Here is a 16,470-nt window from a genome sequence, read left to right on the forward strand (position 1 = left end):
TCCCCAGTATAGGTATTGAACTTTTAGAATGTGAACATTTCCCTGCACTCGTATCTCTCTGTGCCTTGCTGCCTGTCTCCAATACACGTCTGGGGTGGGTTACCGCTACACTTTGCGCATTCTCTTTAGACAGCCACCAACACAGGAAGGTTGGGTGTGTATGAGTACCCAACTGCATACATCTGCATTCTAATGGCCCTGCCTGGGCAGGGTAGAAGGCAGAGGCTAACACTTCACTTAAATAGGTCATGCCCTGTCCCCACACAAAGGGCTGATTTACTCCCCATAGCTAGTCTGGAGCCATGGCTGAGAGGAAAGTGGGACCTGTGCACTTCAAGGGCCTGGTTTGAAGTCTCCCTCACTTCAGAGGTACATTTCGGTATAAGTACTCAATCTCTGGCCCCTTAAAAGCAGACACTTCTGGACCTACAACTGCACAGAAGGACTGCTGTGCTGCTTAAAGGACTCATTGCTTGTCTGCTGACCTGGATAGCCTGCTTTTCTCTTGTGTTACCCTACTGCCTGCTGCTCTCTGACTCTGCTGAAGGAAGGACTTAATTTGTAAAACAAAGTGTACCTGTGCCGAAGCACTGCTTAGAAGCCCAGCCGGTGGTATTAACCCCTTAGCCGCCGTGCAAATTCCGCCGCTGCGCTGGAAGTGTGAGGGGCAAGGGGGGTGCTGCTATTCTCGTGACGGAACCACGCTGTCATGAGCCATGGGCGGCATGTGCTCATGACGGCGTGGTTCCGTTATGGCCCCGCCCACACATTAATTTGCCCGCATCGGCGGGGAATTATTGCTGCGTGGGCAGTGCGGCCACAGCATGACGGAACCACGCCATCATGAGCAAACGCTGCCCGTGGCTCATGACGGTGTGGTTCTGTCATAAGCAGGCAAGGGGTTAAATGTCAACACGCTGAATACCTAGGCTGCATAATCCTGAATCCACCTCAGGTCTCTTTAATTCACTACCAGACATTGCTATTCCCTTATCTTACACTTGCATGTTCCTGATTTCTTCCTTGGTGATGACTTTGCCATCTTTCTCTTCTTCCCTCTTTCCCATCTTTGTGTGTTTCCCTGTCTTGCTCTTGTGAAATGTTGGATGAGCAAAAATATGTGCAGCCCCCAGACATTAGTGCCAGTGGGCCCATCGGCAACCACTGGCTCAAATTAAGCACTGTCTGAAGGAGAGCTGACTCTGCCTTTTCTTTCAAGTGTGCTCCAAGGGCTTGTTGGCTTGTCTCCAGCTGCTTAAGACTCAAGGATACCAAAGTCTCTACCCCAGCTCCTCTGCCTGGTTCACTGGTAGTGGACCCTGATACTTGCAGCATGGACATCGGCACATCTCTTGTCTGCGTGTAGCAGAACTGGTGCTTCGACCCGGTTGCGGGAGTAAAATCAGCTCTTCACTCTTGGAAGCAACGCAGCACCTCGAGAGCCTGAAGCATCAGAACCATGCATCGCCGCATAAAAATGTCAATGTTCGTTTGTTCACAATCTTAAATCTCCAAAAGTTCAATATGCATGTGTTTTTAATCGAAAGGCCGAACAGACCCTAGCGATTTGGTTGCTGCGCAACAACTACGAGGGACGCATAGATACAATAGTCTACATATATTAGGATGGACAGTTGGTGTCAGGATGACAGACGGGGAGTGGGTGGAGGGAGGGGGGGAGGAGTTGGTTCACTTTGCAACATTAGCGTGTGTTTATATATACACAACGTTGGATTCGAATACGCGCGTGTCCAATACATGCGTGTTTTTAATCGGAATGGCAAAAAGACCCTATTGATTTGGTTGCTGCGCAACAACTACAAGGGATGCATAGAGACAATAGTCTACATATATTAGGATGGACAGTTGGTGTCAGGATGGCAGACACAAAAACAAAAATTATTTAATATTATGGAGGTAACACATTAAAAAAACTAATGGCCATTAGTAAGTAGTATAGAAAGGTACTACGGTGACTGTGAAGCAATTGGAAAGCAACGTAAGTGAAGTTGTCACAGAAAAGTAAACAGAGCTTATGTATGTAGCCAATAAAACAATTCATCTGTTTAACAGATTTCAGGTATCTGAGGATTTATTGCCTCCAAAATCAAGGTGGCTGACATAATGAGAAGCAAACAATCCAGGGCGTGTCGCCCAACTGGAATGGCTAATTCGCTGTTGAAGGTAAACCACATTGAACTGTCATAGCTACTCTATGTTGGTGGCTTCTAAATCATACCTCTTGTTGGATAGGTGGCATTCATATCCATATACTGAAAACATATGTCCCATATAGATACAAGAATGTGTAAGTGCTTTAGAGGGGAGAACTTAAGATTTACACAGTCATCCCAATTCAAGTGTTGAAGATTTTTGGTTCACATGATTACTTTTGACCTGATCTCTCCTTATACGAGAAGCAGAAAAATGAGGAAAACGTATATACAGGATTTGACAATTGTTCTTATGATCTTATTGAGAGAAATCATAAGGGAATATAAACAATGTAAAACATTTGGGGAATTGATTAGGTTCTGGAATCACTGATATTGCATCTCCATTTAGAAACTTGGATTGATGTAAGAAGGAGTAGAGGGTGCAGGTAAGCAAGAGAATTCCAGGTGAAAATGGCTTAAAGCGGGGCAATGTTGTGGCCTGTCTTCTATTTAGCCTGCATATGACTGTCCTTCAAAAAGACTGTAACACAATAAAAATAATTCCCTTTTGAAAGTGGATTTACTGCATGTTCACTGTTTAATATTTGCATATGAATTAGTGTTGTGTTCATTGGTTTGCTGTGTGTGCTTGAGGATGCAAGTAATACCGCAAAATACATTTGTCGACTATTAACATCTGAAAGACAAAGGGCTATATGTAACCCTTCATTATGAGTAGCCTGTACATTCCAATGAAATGACCAGACCTGTCAAGTTTTGTTTTTCACACAGAGATTTCAGCTGCTGTAAGCAGCTAATGTCTCTGTGTGCAACTCTGTGGTAAAACATGCAGAAATGGGAGCAGAAACACCAGGTCATGTGTGTTATTTCTCATAAACATGCATTCTCCAACCCAAGAATTACAAGGACCTCTGGATACGGTAATTCTGGGGCAGAGAAATAATGTGGACTAGTGTGAGACATCTTCCAAATAGTGACCGCTGTCACTTCTGTCTATCTACACTACCTAGAGCTATTACACACTCTAAACAGGTCAGATAGGACATCAACCGCTTTTGGGGACCTGTCCTGCATCCTCTAAACTCTAAATTGTGCTTTAATTAGCATTTTTGTGTAAAAGTTTGATGAAAATGTAGTTAAAAACCGAATGGAATAAAATCGGCTATGCCGAGGATAATCTAAGCATTGGCATTTGCTTGGCATCTAGAGTAAGCAGTGAAAACCACTTTAATAAGGTAAGACAGCAAATTTCCGTCATAAATTTATAACAATTCTTCTAAAGTATGGTGCCATTGTTTTGTGACTCTTCGATTGGTCTATGACCCAAAGGGTATACGAGTGATTTTACGAAAAGCATCTATAGAGGCAAGATGGATTAATTAGATTGAAAAAGACTTGAAAAGCATTGCATGCTCATACTGATCTTGAGAAAAGCGTCCTTGCTGATGATGCCATTACATTGAAATTGTGGAGAATAAGGGTGAATGTTTAAGTACAGTGACGTCTTAGAGCACTTGCTGGGGTTTGTTTTAGTGAGTCACACATTATTCTGAACTCTAAATGAAGGAATAATTGACGATATGATTGTGTTACCTGTTATGTAAAAAGACGTTAGATGAATTCAAACATAAAAGACATAAGGAATGAGGAAGACATAGTAGAGAACAACTTGCTCGGCTTTACTCAAAGCTCGTCATCGCAAACTGATAGGTTCTTGTTTGAACCTAAGGACTCTGCGTCAGGTAGGATGTGTATGCATTTTAGGATTAGGGAATTATTTAGAGTTTGGAGGCCAAGATACTCCATAAAAATGTGACTAGTATCTTGTCTGTCACCTTACAAGTGCAATAGGCTATAGTACATTGCAATAAAGCAAACAGGACATACAACACATTTCTGATGGAATATCCCATCTGCCAAAATCTAAACAACCCCTTTAGTCTTATTCCATTAAGACTGGTGGAAGATGCTACACTATATTAACGAAGGCGCATGGCTTGACATCCAATAGATGAGTGGTCCCAAGGTAGATACTTTCATCGTGATACAATCATAGGGCTCTATCTAGTGGTGGTACCAAACTGCAGTAAAAGGCCCTACAAATAGTCTTGGACCCAGTCTGGGGAATTCTGTGAATGAGTTGGATTTTCCAGCCAAAATTCCCTGATTTGTACAATTAGGATATAGCTGAAAAGTCCCACCGAGTACAACCTGATTTTCCAAAAAATGGCCATCCCGTGAATTATGTCACAATAGGTTTTATAACCCAACAAAACATTATCAAACAAAGGGAACTTCTGGATTCCTTATTATTGGTGATATTTGATGATGTGAGAATGGGTCAGAGAGATAGATTTTTTTCATTTCAATGAACTTGGCTGAAGTTTGTCAGGACCATTACAAGCATCTTTGCTGCTGTTTAGATCTCATACAGCTGGTCTGTTTTACATACATTGCCTTCCTTGCAAAAGAGAAACACCGTAAAGCTGAGAAAAGCTGTGACCCAACTACAGCTGTCGTTTTGTATAACACACTGACTTTTATGCATTCCACATTAACTCAAGTATCTAGTGTGAAATGTAATCATAACATGGTGCATGGAGAGTTTAAAGAAACTTGATCCGTGAGACATAAGATATGGAAACCATCACACGGGCAATTTAAAACAAAGAAGTGCCATTTAGGAAGCCATAGAGGTGATGATATATACTGTGAGATAATCTGCTCTGTTTGCAGTTTGACAGATATTCTTACAGATTCATTCTGGATTTAGGGCCCTATTACAGAAAAATGAATTAAAATGCATCTGTACAAGTAGTGTTACAACTTTTGGGAATTCAGAAACGTTTCTATTTGTGCATCTGAAATGCATCACTCCACTCTTTGTTATGTCCAAGAAGAAAGCATTTTCCCTATGGATAAATCGCTTCCCCTACACCCTCACTGAATCTGGGGGTAATCAGTTTCCTTTCTTTCCTGGAACGAAACTAACTCCGGCCAATAGCTGAGGGTATAAAAAGTCGGAGGTCAGTTTGTGAATGTCCACAAATGAACATGTCTGTGGACATTCTCAAATATATGAAGCTAACCATGCCTTGTGATACCCACTTCCTACTAATGGATGAGATTGACCTCTGCGTATTTCTTCTCACTCATGGTGGAGTGATCTGCAAGTTTAAATCCATTCACACCGGCCATTAAACTTTTTGTGAATTCCTGGCAGGTGTATTGCAGGTATTTTCAGCCCCAACATTGGTCTCTTGAACTAAGTTTACACGATCCATATAACATGGAATTTTCTTCTTTTTGTAGATGCTAAACAGCACATTGAGGGCCTTATTACCATTGCTCTGCTTTTAATGTCAGTAAAGCCAGGCAAAAAGCTTACTACTTGATTATTCCCGAACTTTATTAGTAAATCACGACTACTCCAGAACTAGGCAACCCTTACTCAGGGGATAGGTTTTTCCCCCACAAAAAAGGTTCGTATCTTGAGTTGCAGAAAACGTCCATACCTGGCCAAGTTTACTTCCTGTAGGCTTTGCGAACAGACCCCTACTCTTCTTGGTGCAAGAATATGGTGATGAAACTCTTTGCTGCTGGAAATTGGACACTAGGGTGCTTGTTTCCAGTTACTGCCTTCATTTTGAAGTGGACCAGCAGAGTGAACCTTCTTGGTTCGCTCATGAAAAATCATTGAAGGAACAACCATTGGCGCGACAGAGGAGGAAGAGCAGCAGCAATATCTTTGAAAATGGATACACTACTGCGTCTATATAAATATCACAAGTGATATCCATGTTAAACTTTGAAACCGAGCGTTTGATTTAATTCATGATTACATTTCTTTTTGTAACATTTAGGGGCAGATTTACGACTTTTGGCGCATCTCGGCTAATCAGCAGAGATGCGTCAGAACAGTTGCGACGCATCTGCCCACCCGTGCAGCACCACTGATGCGCCGCATTTACAATGCGGGGCACGGTGGCGCTCGAATGGGCAGATGCGTGACGCCTCCCCGGCGGAATTGCGGCGCATTGCTGGAGTTGCGTCGTAAGTGTGATGCCACTCCAGCAAGGCTCAGGGGGTGGGTGCCCTATCTCTGAAATGCTGCGTCAATCCTTACGCCTGCTTCAAGCAGGCGCAGAGTTTCGACGAAGCATGGCCCTAAAAGTGACGGAGTGAAATCTTGTAGATTTCACTCAGCCACTTTTAGGAGGCGTTCCTGCACCAGAATCTCCCCTCCAAGCAAGAACGCCTTCTTGTGGCGCAGGACTTTACAACATGACTCATCTCCCAGATGCGTCACGTTGTAAGTACCCCGCACCATGGTGCTGGTTTTGCACCGCCGCTGCGTCACAAAAGTGATGAAACGGCGGCGTAAAAGAGGCGGAAGGGGCTTGTAAACCTGCCTCTTAATTTGTTTTTAATGATCATAAAGAATGTGAATCTTTCTATGCTATGTTGCTTGATTCTGCATGTATTGACTTGCTCTGTGTGATGAACGTAGAACTGACGGTGGATGAAAACTTCATATGCATTCTCACCTCAGACTTTAGTAGTTTGCCTTTATTGACTTATAATCAAATTCAATGACCAGTGGTGTAGGTAGGGTATCATGGGTCATGGTGCAAGTAAGGACAATGGTGCCCAAACCCCCGATTGAACATTAAAATGCAGCAAACATCAGGGATCAGTGAGCCTGCCAGGTCTTTGGGCCCAATGCCACTGTTGCACTATTGATAACCATGCTCTTGTGTATTGCAACTAACAGCATTGTCTTACATAAATCTTCAATCTGTTTTGGCCAATGCACCAATATTTAAATGTAAATGACACGTTTTATGCTCAGTACTTGCGTTTAGCAGGTTTTACTTTGGTTTCAAATTCAGTAGAAAGAACAATCGGCAGCTGATAAAATAACATAGGATCATGTGGGATGCCAAGATAAAAACTTAGGGCATCATTGTAGCTGACTCCTCCAAATGTGTGGTTCCCTAGCCTCATGTAAAAATGAGAAAGGCACATACATGCCCACATGTCTGGCTTCGAATAAATTCCCATCTGCCTGGAACATCATTTTAACTAAGTAGTGGTTCTGGAAATGTTGTTTTATTATGAATGGTGGCAATCCCAATTATGTATACTTACCTCAAAGGTTGTTGGACTCCAATAAGAATAGTACATGTTCCACCCTAAATAAATGCACCTACCCCAAATATTGTTGGATTGTAACTTGACATGGAGTTTGAATAGTTGATATGCCTGCTCAATTATATGCATTTACATCAATGTTAGTTTGACTGAAGTTAGAATTAAAAATGAGACCATCTTAACCAAATATGTGCACTTTTCCCAATGTTAGCTAGACTAGAGGTCTAATGGTATATGTGATGCCCATACGCTCCAGTTTAGGCATTTTCTCCGTTTTTACCTGCATGGCAGTAAGAATAGTAAATCTGACCCCCCGCCAAAACGATTTTAGTTTGAATGGAGTTGAATTGGTACATTCGAGCTCCCAAACATCTGCACTGTCACCAATGTTAGTATGACTGGAGATGTAATAGTAAATCGGTACACCATAAATAGATGCACTTTACCCAGTAATTGTTGGACTGGAATTAGCTTAGTAAATTTCCCCACCTCCCCATACATATGCTTGTTCCCCAGGGTTAGTTGGACTGGAGTTAGAAGAGCAAGCCTGACACCCCTAAATATATCCACTTTCTCCACTGGAGGTAGAGTATTAAATCAGACCCTGAAATATATTACTTATTCCCCAGGTTAGATGGACCGGAGTTAGAATAGCACATGTAATTTTCACAAGTATAGTTTATTTTTTTATTATTTTATTGAATATGTTTGATTTACTTATTGTTTTATGTTTACTTTGGATACTTGTTTTACAATCACTTTCTTTGCTTTTGTCATTAATTAATTAATGATCTTGTAAAATATTTGTATAATAATTATTCACCTTTTGTTACTTTAGGGTATGTGCTGATGTATATCTGTACATTTACCAAAAACGTTTTACATTTCCATATATTTCTAAACAATTATTTTATATTTTTAAAAATACAAATTGATACATGTACTTGCAAAGCTATATCATGGTATTTTTATTCTTTTCACGTAAATAGTTGCTTACAAAATGATTATATTAACAGGTTTATGATTGACCTATTTTTATTTTAAATATTCTGTATTGTAAACAAACGTTTATTATTTTTTGATTATTTGCAATTAACGATACATATTTGTAAATAATTATTAGAAAATAAATTGATTTTAATTAGCTACAATATATTTTTTTAAGTATTGTTTTTAAGGTAAATTATGTTTAATTAAATATGTTTAACATTTTTAAATATTATTGACTTGTTTACACTATTTTGGGGTTTTTCATACTTTGTTAATTCATATTTTAATTGTGAAACAATATTATTCTAATATATATGTATTAAGTAAATATTTTTACCATTAGACACTTTTGTAGGACAATATTTAGAAATCAATATTTTTGTGGTAAATATAGAGTTCATGATATTGTTGCAGTCAGCATTTTGACCTTGATATGTTGATCGGTCACTATTCTTGTAGTCAATATTCAGGACTATAACCCAGTTCAAAGTCTCTATGGCTTTTCTGGACAAGGCTTTCCATCAAACAGAAGACAAGGTTAACTCTTCTTTGCAGACAAAATAGCAATAATGTAGTCCAAAAAAGTATGCTGAGCACTGATTTAATTGAAACACTGCTTAGGTTCTCCGGTCAAATGCTATAATTCCAATAGCTTTTGTCACTGTATGATGAATAAAACCAGAAAACAGAGTTCATCTTTCAGATATTGTCATAGTTTGGAGATCGGATATAATCGTCTCACTATTCATATAATACTCTTTAGGCATGCAATCCTCTTGAGTCTCAGGCAGGTTCCTTTCTAATTACCATTTACCAATTTGGTACTGCAGCCACTCTACTTATATAGATAGTTATTTATATGCATTTACTCAAGTTTGACAAGTCTGTTCTCCTTGCAGTCAAGACACTAACAGTTCCATAAACTGAAAAAGTACTTCAAAGAAATAACAGTGGCATTCAATTCTAATTTGACTGTACCTTTGAGGCATCTCAGCACCATGTTGGAATATTTTATGTCTGAAGTAAGATAATGTAACATCAGTAAGGCACGAAACTGCACCCCAGCACACCACAACACAATATAACACTGCATAGCCCAAGCTAGCATAGCTTAGCTGAACACAACATACATATACCATGATAAAACCTTGATTTAATTGGAGCGATTTATGAGTCAGACACTATTGGATTCAAGTCATCTTACCTTTACATTCTCCTTGTGTATCTTGCTTGTAGCCCATGTTGCACTCACAGCGGTAGCTGTTGATAATAGGTATGCAGCGGCCATTGAGACAAAGATTGGGATATTGCTTGCAGATGTCAATGGTCTGATTCAGAGTAGCTGGAAAAAAGGTAAAATGTCAATCTATCGACCTAAATAAGAAAAAATATAAAGCATACACCAGAGGGTATCAGTGGCAGACTACTGCATAAGGTCTCAAGTCAAAACTTGCATCAGGCAATTATGGGCCTCATTAGACACCATTGCGTAATTGTGACTGACCTACCTCTAGTCGGGGGTGCTGCAGTCGGGAACCGGCAGCAGCACAGGCTCCCATAGAGAAATGGGAGTTTTTGTTAATCCCTGCACCGTGTGGCAGACACCACACGGTGCCTGCCACGCAGTGCAAGGATTGACAGGGGGGCACCATATGTGCCCCCAACTGGAGGCCATTGTTGCAAGGGGGCCCTGCTAGTGGCACCCAAAGTCGCTTTACGACAGGCTTTTCATGTCAGAAAGCACGACATGAAAAGCCTATGGGAACTCGACATTGTAATCTCGATGGCGGAAACATCTTCCTTAAGGGATTACGTGCTGGTTCCAACAGGCCGACGGGCTCCTTGAGCCGTTCAGAAGCCGGCCGGAATGATTATCTGGTTTCGATTACGACCCCCATCATTGTAATATGGCAGTCGAAAGTGAAACCGAAGATGTTGTGCGGTGAGAGGCTTTCCGACAGACATCAAAATGAGGGCCTAAATTGGTAAATATTGGTATTATAGGTGTGCGGAGTAAAGACACGGGTACATTGCAAAATGTGGTCTAGAGAGGCATGGGTCACTCATTCTGATTGGCGGCCAGGTAAAATTTTATATGTTCGGACCTACAGTATTTTGATTGGTTGAAAGGGTGGACAAGCCTATTCCTCTTGTTATACATATTTTGAAATCTCACAGTGCCTCATTGATGATAACGGGCTGATAATGCCTCGCGATTTTATGAAAGGAGGGTAAGCAGAATATAATCTTCCAAAAAGGGTGGTGACTCGCCGGGTAATGAAATGAGACAGAACAATATATAAAAAAAAATATTTTCTTAATATGCAAACTCTACCATTCTTTGTCTAACTGTCTAATGTTTTATGAAATCCAGTATCGCCCCCTCTGGATGTTGAGTCAGATGAATTCACTAGTATGGCTTGCAAACTGTTTTTTTATTTCAGTCACTGGTGAGTGGAAGTGAATTGAGTGGTGTGACCGCCTTTTTTGGAAGATTTTCTTCTGTGCACTCTTCCTTCATAAAAGCATGAGGCATTATCCTGCATTGGAGAATCCGTCTGATGAGCTAGCATCCTGAACACCAGTGGTTTTTAGTGTTCCAACAAAATCCATCCTCTATTTTACCTAGCTAACCTCCTCTCTAAATACCAAGGGTCTGATTTAGAGTACCCTGTCTGCCAAACTCTTGGTCTGATTGCCTCCTTTAGAGATAGGCAGACAGTAACATTTATGTCAATGGAACCCCGGTTGACTCAATCAACAGTAAGCTTCCGCAACAAGCCTAATGGAGTAGGATCCTTTTTAGGGTGGATAGTGTAATGTACTTTTTTCTGTCCATTACTGCTAGGAAGAACCTGGTGGTGAGTGACAGAAGAACAATATTGACCACTGAACCATGAGAGAACATTTCTAAAGTGTGATATTTATTTGCATTTAAAAATAAATCAATAACTCCCTTCAAGGTACAGACAAGACCGTTGGGCTGCGTTCACCTCTAAATTTGATATGCGGTAGTCCATCAGAAGGCAAAGGTAATATATCCTCCGATATCCAGAAGGACTGTATAGCACCTGTAAAACTCAAAACCAGGATCTATTTAGGGTGTGGACAGTGAGAATTTTCCTAAGAACTGATATCTTATAGTATCTAAGCGTGGGGTTAACAAAGGTATCACACCAAATTAGCTCCAACGTATTGGGCTACAACCAATAGACTGCAAAGACTTAGAAGGTAAAAATATATTTTTCAGTAAAAAGGAGAATTAGCAGGTATCTTCACTCTCAACCCCTCTGAGTCAGACTCCAGGTAAGATGAGTGTTAGGAGTCAGACAACTCATTCACAGATAGCATACCTAGAGCCCCACCATGTACCCCAAAATCACTAGGCAAACACAATGATTAATGAATATGCACTATTTATCTACAGCTCATGAGAATTGGAATAATTGCAGATATTATACTCATCTTTGCAACAAATTTGCAAATGGTGGTAAAGGTTGAATATGCCTCGATCATGTTTCATCACACAGCACAAACCTATCTAACTAATTTTATCTAACATTTAACCACCCATCTAACAGCATGGTTGTTTAAGTCCTAAATAATATGCTAAATAATATGCAAACAAATATGCTAATATGCCTCCATGTGTGCCTCATTGTGTCTTCTGGCCTGAAGTCGAAAATGTCATTGCTCAATATTCCCTCCAGTAACTGGTCAGTTTGTCTAACCCTACCCCTTTTCTAGGCATTGGGTTTCAATGTAGAGAGGAGGGGGTTGTCTCATGCTCAGCCCCAGTATCATTATATAGGATATTTGAACGAATAATGCTTCTTGTTCAAGAACGTGCATGCAGGAATATAATGCTACTTTCTGCTACTATTCTTCAGGAAAAAACACACAAGGTTATGTCACTCATATCTGCATTTGTGAACAATGCACCAGATATTGGAAAATGTCTGTATCTATCCTTTCCGCATGAGTTAAGATAAAACATGGTAATCCAAGCACACAATTAGTAGTTGAACAGGTAAGTTAGACATTGGCCTGCTTCCTGGGCCTTTCACTGCACAATTCATGTACTGCCTCTGAAAGCATACTCATTTTAGTCCATGTTGTATACAACCAAGCCAGATTTGCCTGCAACCACAAGTCAATCCAGAACAATCAAAAGTATTGCAACAAGGTGGAATTCATATCCCTTCTTGATTTTGCATCTTTTGTACAGCCTTTTAATCAGTCTTTTGCCTTTATTCATCTGCTTTAACATGTTCTGAAGCTGAATCCAATGGCAGAAAAATGTAATCAGAGATGATGGAAAGGAAGTGGAGAAAACCTGACTTTTTACGTCTGGCACACCCATTTGGAGACGTCTCTCATAAATAATTAGCGGCTTGCTTTGTTCTCAACTTTTGTCTTTTTTTGGCCACTAGTGTTGTACAACTCAGCAAGTTACGTACCAATATGCCAGCGTCTGAAAGAAGTTAGATATTTTCATATTTAGGGGACAAAAACAGAAGTATCTATATTGTTATTAGTGTCACAGTTCTTCAAATTACACTCCAGATTAACTCAGTGTATTTTGAGAACTAGCCCATCTTGAAGATGTTCAAGAACAAGGGCCTGGATGATTTTTTTATACTGACAGGTAAAGAGTTATTTGGAAATGTTGATGGTTGGTGGGGGTGTATGGAGAAGACAACCTTGAGATTCATTATGGTCCTCAATGAAGGTCACAATCTCGACAGACAATCATTACAAAACTATTGTCATCTCATAATGGGCAATTCCTCCCTGAATGTGGCTATATCACAAAGAACCCAAAAGGCTTCAAAAGGGCAAAAACGTCTCACAGACCGCCTGTGAGGATCAGATTTTAAAGGAGAAATGGGATCCATCTGCATTAAGAAACACCTTTAAAAAATATCCAGGATTTCATATATCCACAATTGCACCATCTGCAAATAAGGTATCATTAAAAAACAGCATGTGCTAGCCACCTCATTTTCATCAGCTAACTCTTCTAGTTTATTGTGTGCTTAATTTGTACATCTGACTGTAAGTCAACAGCCTGTTAAAACTCGGCTTTTCAATGCTCTCATCACTGACTTGGTGCACTTGGTACCACTTCTATAGGAGCCTGTAAGGTGTATCAGAATAATTTGTCTGCTTTTCTCCTTTGTTTGTCTCGTCTTTGCCATTTGTTCCTTTACCCAAGGCAGGACAGGCTCTTACACCTTCCATAATTTCCTCCCTCCAACATTTCTCTTTTTGATCCCATTTGCTCCCAAGCCATTGCCTAATGAGCCCTTCACCTAGCCATTTTCTTTCTCTCTTTCTCTGTCACCATTCAAACTCTTTTCTTTTGTACCTCAATCTTTGTGGGGATGGGTATCAACTTCATGTCATACATGGTTTATCTCAAGAAATCTGTTTTTTTTCATATTAATGGTACCCTTTAATGTCTCTTTGGGCACAACAGAAACGTTAGACTTTGTTTCCAATTACAATAATCGAAATAGCAAACAACAACCAATCCCAGTGCTACACTGTCAAAGGTAAACTTATCACAGTGTGGCTCCGTCAGCAATGACAGTGCAGCTATGGGGTGACATCTCACCGATCCCAGTATGGTTCCTTGGATGATCAACCAATCCCATGGCCTGACTTCTCTGTGAATAGAGAAAATAATTGCAAAACCTTTCTAACCGAGAAGAGTCTACCAGGCAGAGACAAGATGGCGTCAGTGTGAGCAGACTGGTCAGAGGACGCTCCGTGAGCCCGGACTTGGTGTGCTCAGAGAGAGGTGAAATCTCTGCAATTCGTTTGAGGAAGAAGGGTCGCTAAACTGTTATTCAGGGCGATTGCTCCCTGCTCCCTTACATGATCATGGGAAAGGAGAGAGAGGGGAATCCTTCATGAGCGATAGGAGTGATAGGAGCATCTCGTAGCCTACGGCCTGGAGGTCCGGAGGCTCTGAGCGGCAGCGGTCGCTTTAGCATCATCGTTCTGCTTGTCTACCGCTACAAACTGGGGGATTACTGCAGCGGACGTCAAAGTCACCGTAGCGGTAAATCGTTTCTGTAGCAGCGGCTATCAGCAGCGGTTAGCATCAGCAGCGGCTATCAGCTGTTATTAACCTGGAAACGCTGCAAGCTGGAATCTGTGCTTCGGACCTGAAATCGGCGTCTGCGTCTGCCGCTCCCTCAAGTCTCTCAAACCCATCAGCTGTGCTCTGTGAAAAAGTTAGATGGCAGTGGCAGTGGTGACGCGCAGGATAGTGCGATTTTGTGGCTTTCTGCTTCTGCTGGTTTCCCTGAATCCCAGCCTCTGGCCTTTGGTGATGACGGCATTCTTGGCAGCTGTCCAGGGCGGTCTGCTAACTGCCTTGCAGGGCAACCAGATGACCGATTGAAACGCTGGCAGAGGGGAGGAAGCCACCCGACAGGTATTGGGCGCTTGATAACGAGGATAGCAAAAACTGTTTTAACACTAACGCTACTGCATACTGTCAACTGTCAAGAGTGCTGACTGTTATTGACAGTTATTAGTTGCCAGAATACTACCAGAGTACTGCCAGAATACTGCCTGAATACTGACTTAAAAAAAAACGGAGATAACAGGAGGTAGATGTGAACTGTTGAACTGTTGAACTGGGAATATAAAAAAAAAGGGGGGGGAGCCACGCTGGAGGGGGCTGCATATGCACCAATAATTGCTGAGCAAAGGGCTACAACAACGGAGACGATCCCTCAGAATCTCAACAGCGTCTACCTAGAGAGAGTTGGCAGCAGAGGGGAGGAGAGTGGGGACTGGGGGCGAAGCAGTCTGGCTTCCGATTCAACAATCACAAAGAGCAGGGAAGCCTACAATATCCTCAAAGCTCTCAAAACTCTCAAAACCCTCAAAACTATTAAAAATCTCGAACTTCGTACAGCCTGCTTTGACAGCACTACCTACACTGCCTGCACTACTAAATTAAAATCGAGTGTTAAAACTTTGCTCCCTGCAGCTAAGAAGGCGAAACGGTGGTGTCTGAAAATACACGTTAGAGTAGATATATATCTGCAGCTGGCTCATCCTCGGCGATCCTTAGAGAGCGACCCAAATAAAATGGCAACAGGAACGGGAGTAGAGGGGCCACCTGGAATGCCCGCTATGTCCGGTGTGACCAGAAAAATAGTTGACCACCTACACAATTGCCCAGCAGATATGGAGCGGGATAAAGACCAGGATAAAGACCTAGGTCAGTATCCGGATACTCGGGACAAGAAATTACAGGGGATGCTATAGAGGAACAAACTACAAATAAACCCCCTAAGGCAACAAAGGGACCTAATCAAAGGCCAGAAAAAAGAGCAACTAAAGCCAAAGAGTGCAATAAGAGTGGGGAAAAAAGCGACAGGAGTAGTACTGAAAGGCCGTCGGGCAAGGAATCCAACAAAACTAAAGGGAAAAAAACAGACAAAATTTTGGAACAGAAGGCGGAAAGAGAATCCGATAAGGTAAAGGAGAAAGGGAAAGGGAAAAGTAAACACCAGGAAAAAAACAAGGGGGATGATAATGAGCTGGATAAAGACAGTGAGAACCTGTTGGAAAAGAAAGCTAGGAGATTGCAGACGATAAAGAACTTGAAAGCATCTGCTAATGGCACTGGGCAGCAGCCAGATTCCCAGCCGAGGATATCAAATATATTTAGCCCAATCCCTAAAGAAAATCAAGAGAAAATAATTAAAAAACAATATCACAACCTGGCAATTCCAGAAGACAAAAGGAATCAGAATGAACACCAGAATGACCACCAGGAAGCACGAAGGCACAGTATGGGTTTTATTTCCAATACAAACAGCGATCCAAAAAATGCGGGAGTTGGCACTGAACTAATGAAAGAAAAAGTGACTGAAAAGTCTTGCGTAAACTTAAGTATCCCTATAAGGAGAGAATCCTCGCCCCCACCATTAAATCAAAACCCGAGGACCAAACTTCTCCCATCGGAAGCACAGACATCCTCCCCAAATGAGCTACCTCTAGAATCTGAAATATCCAGCGGAGATTCTGGCTCAGATATTTACGAGACTGGAGTGTCTATCTCTAGTGCAACAAGCAGCTCAAATGAGGAAGAGAAAGAAGAGGAAGGAGAGGGTGCCGA

At 41.4% G+C, this 16,470-nt stretch overlaps 1 protein-coding gene across 1 annotated transcript in view; it reads right to left on the minus strand.

Annotated features, from left to right (window-relative positions):
• The window catches only part of FBN2 (fibrillin 2), a 1,183,434-nt gene that overhangs the window by 407,210 nt on the left and 759,754 nt on the right, over positions 1-16,470 (minus strand). Inside the window, exon 11 of the mRNA XM_086961117.1 lies at positions 9,526-9,663. Within this exon, the coding sequence (XP_086817243.1) occupies positions 9,526-9,663 (138 nt within the window). The remainder of the gene's footprint in view (positions 1-9,525; positions 9,664-16,470) is intronic.

This window comes from Lissotriton vulgaris, chromosome 3_1, assembly GCF_964263255.1.
Source record: "Lissotriton vulgaris chromosome 3_1, aLisVul1.2, whole genome shotgun sequence".
NCBI lineage: Eukaryota > Metazoa > Chordata > Amphibia > Caudata > Salamandridae > Lissotriton > Lissotriton vulgaris.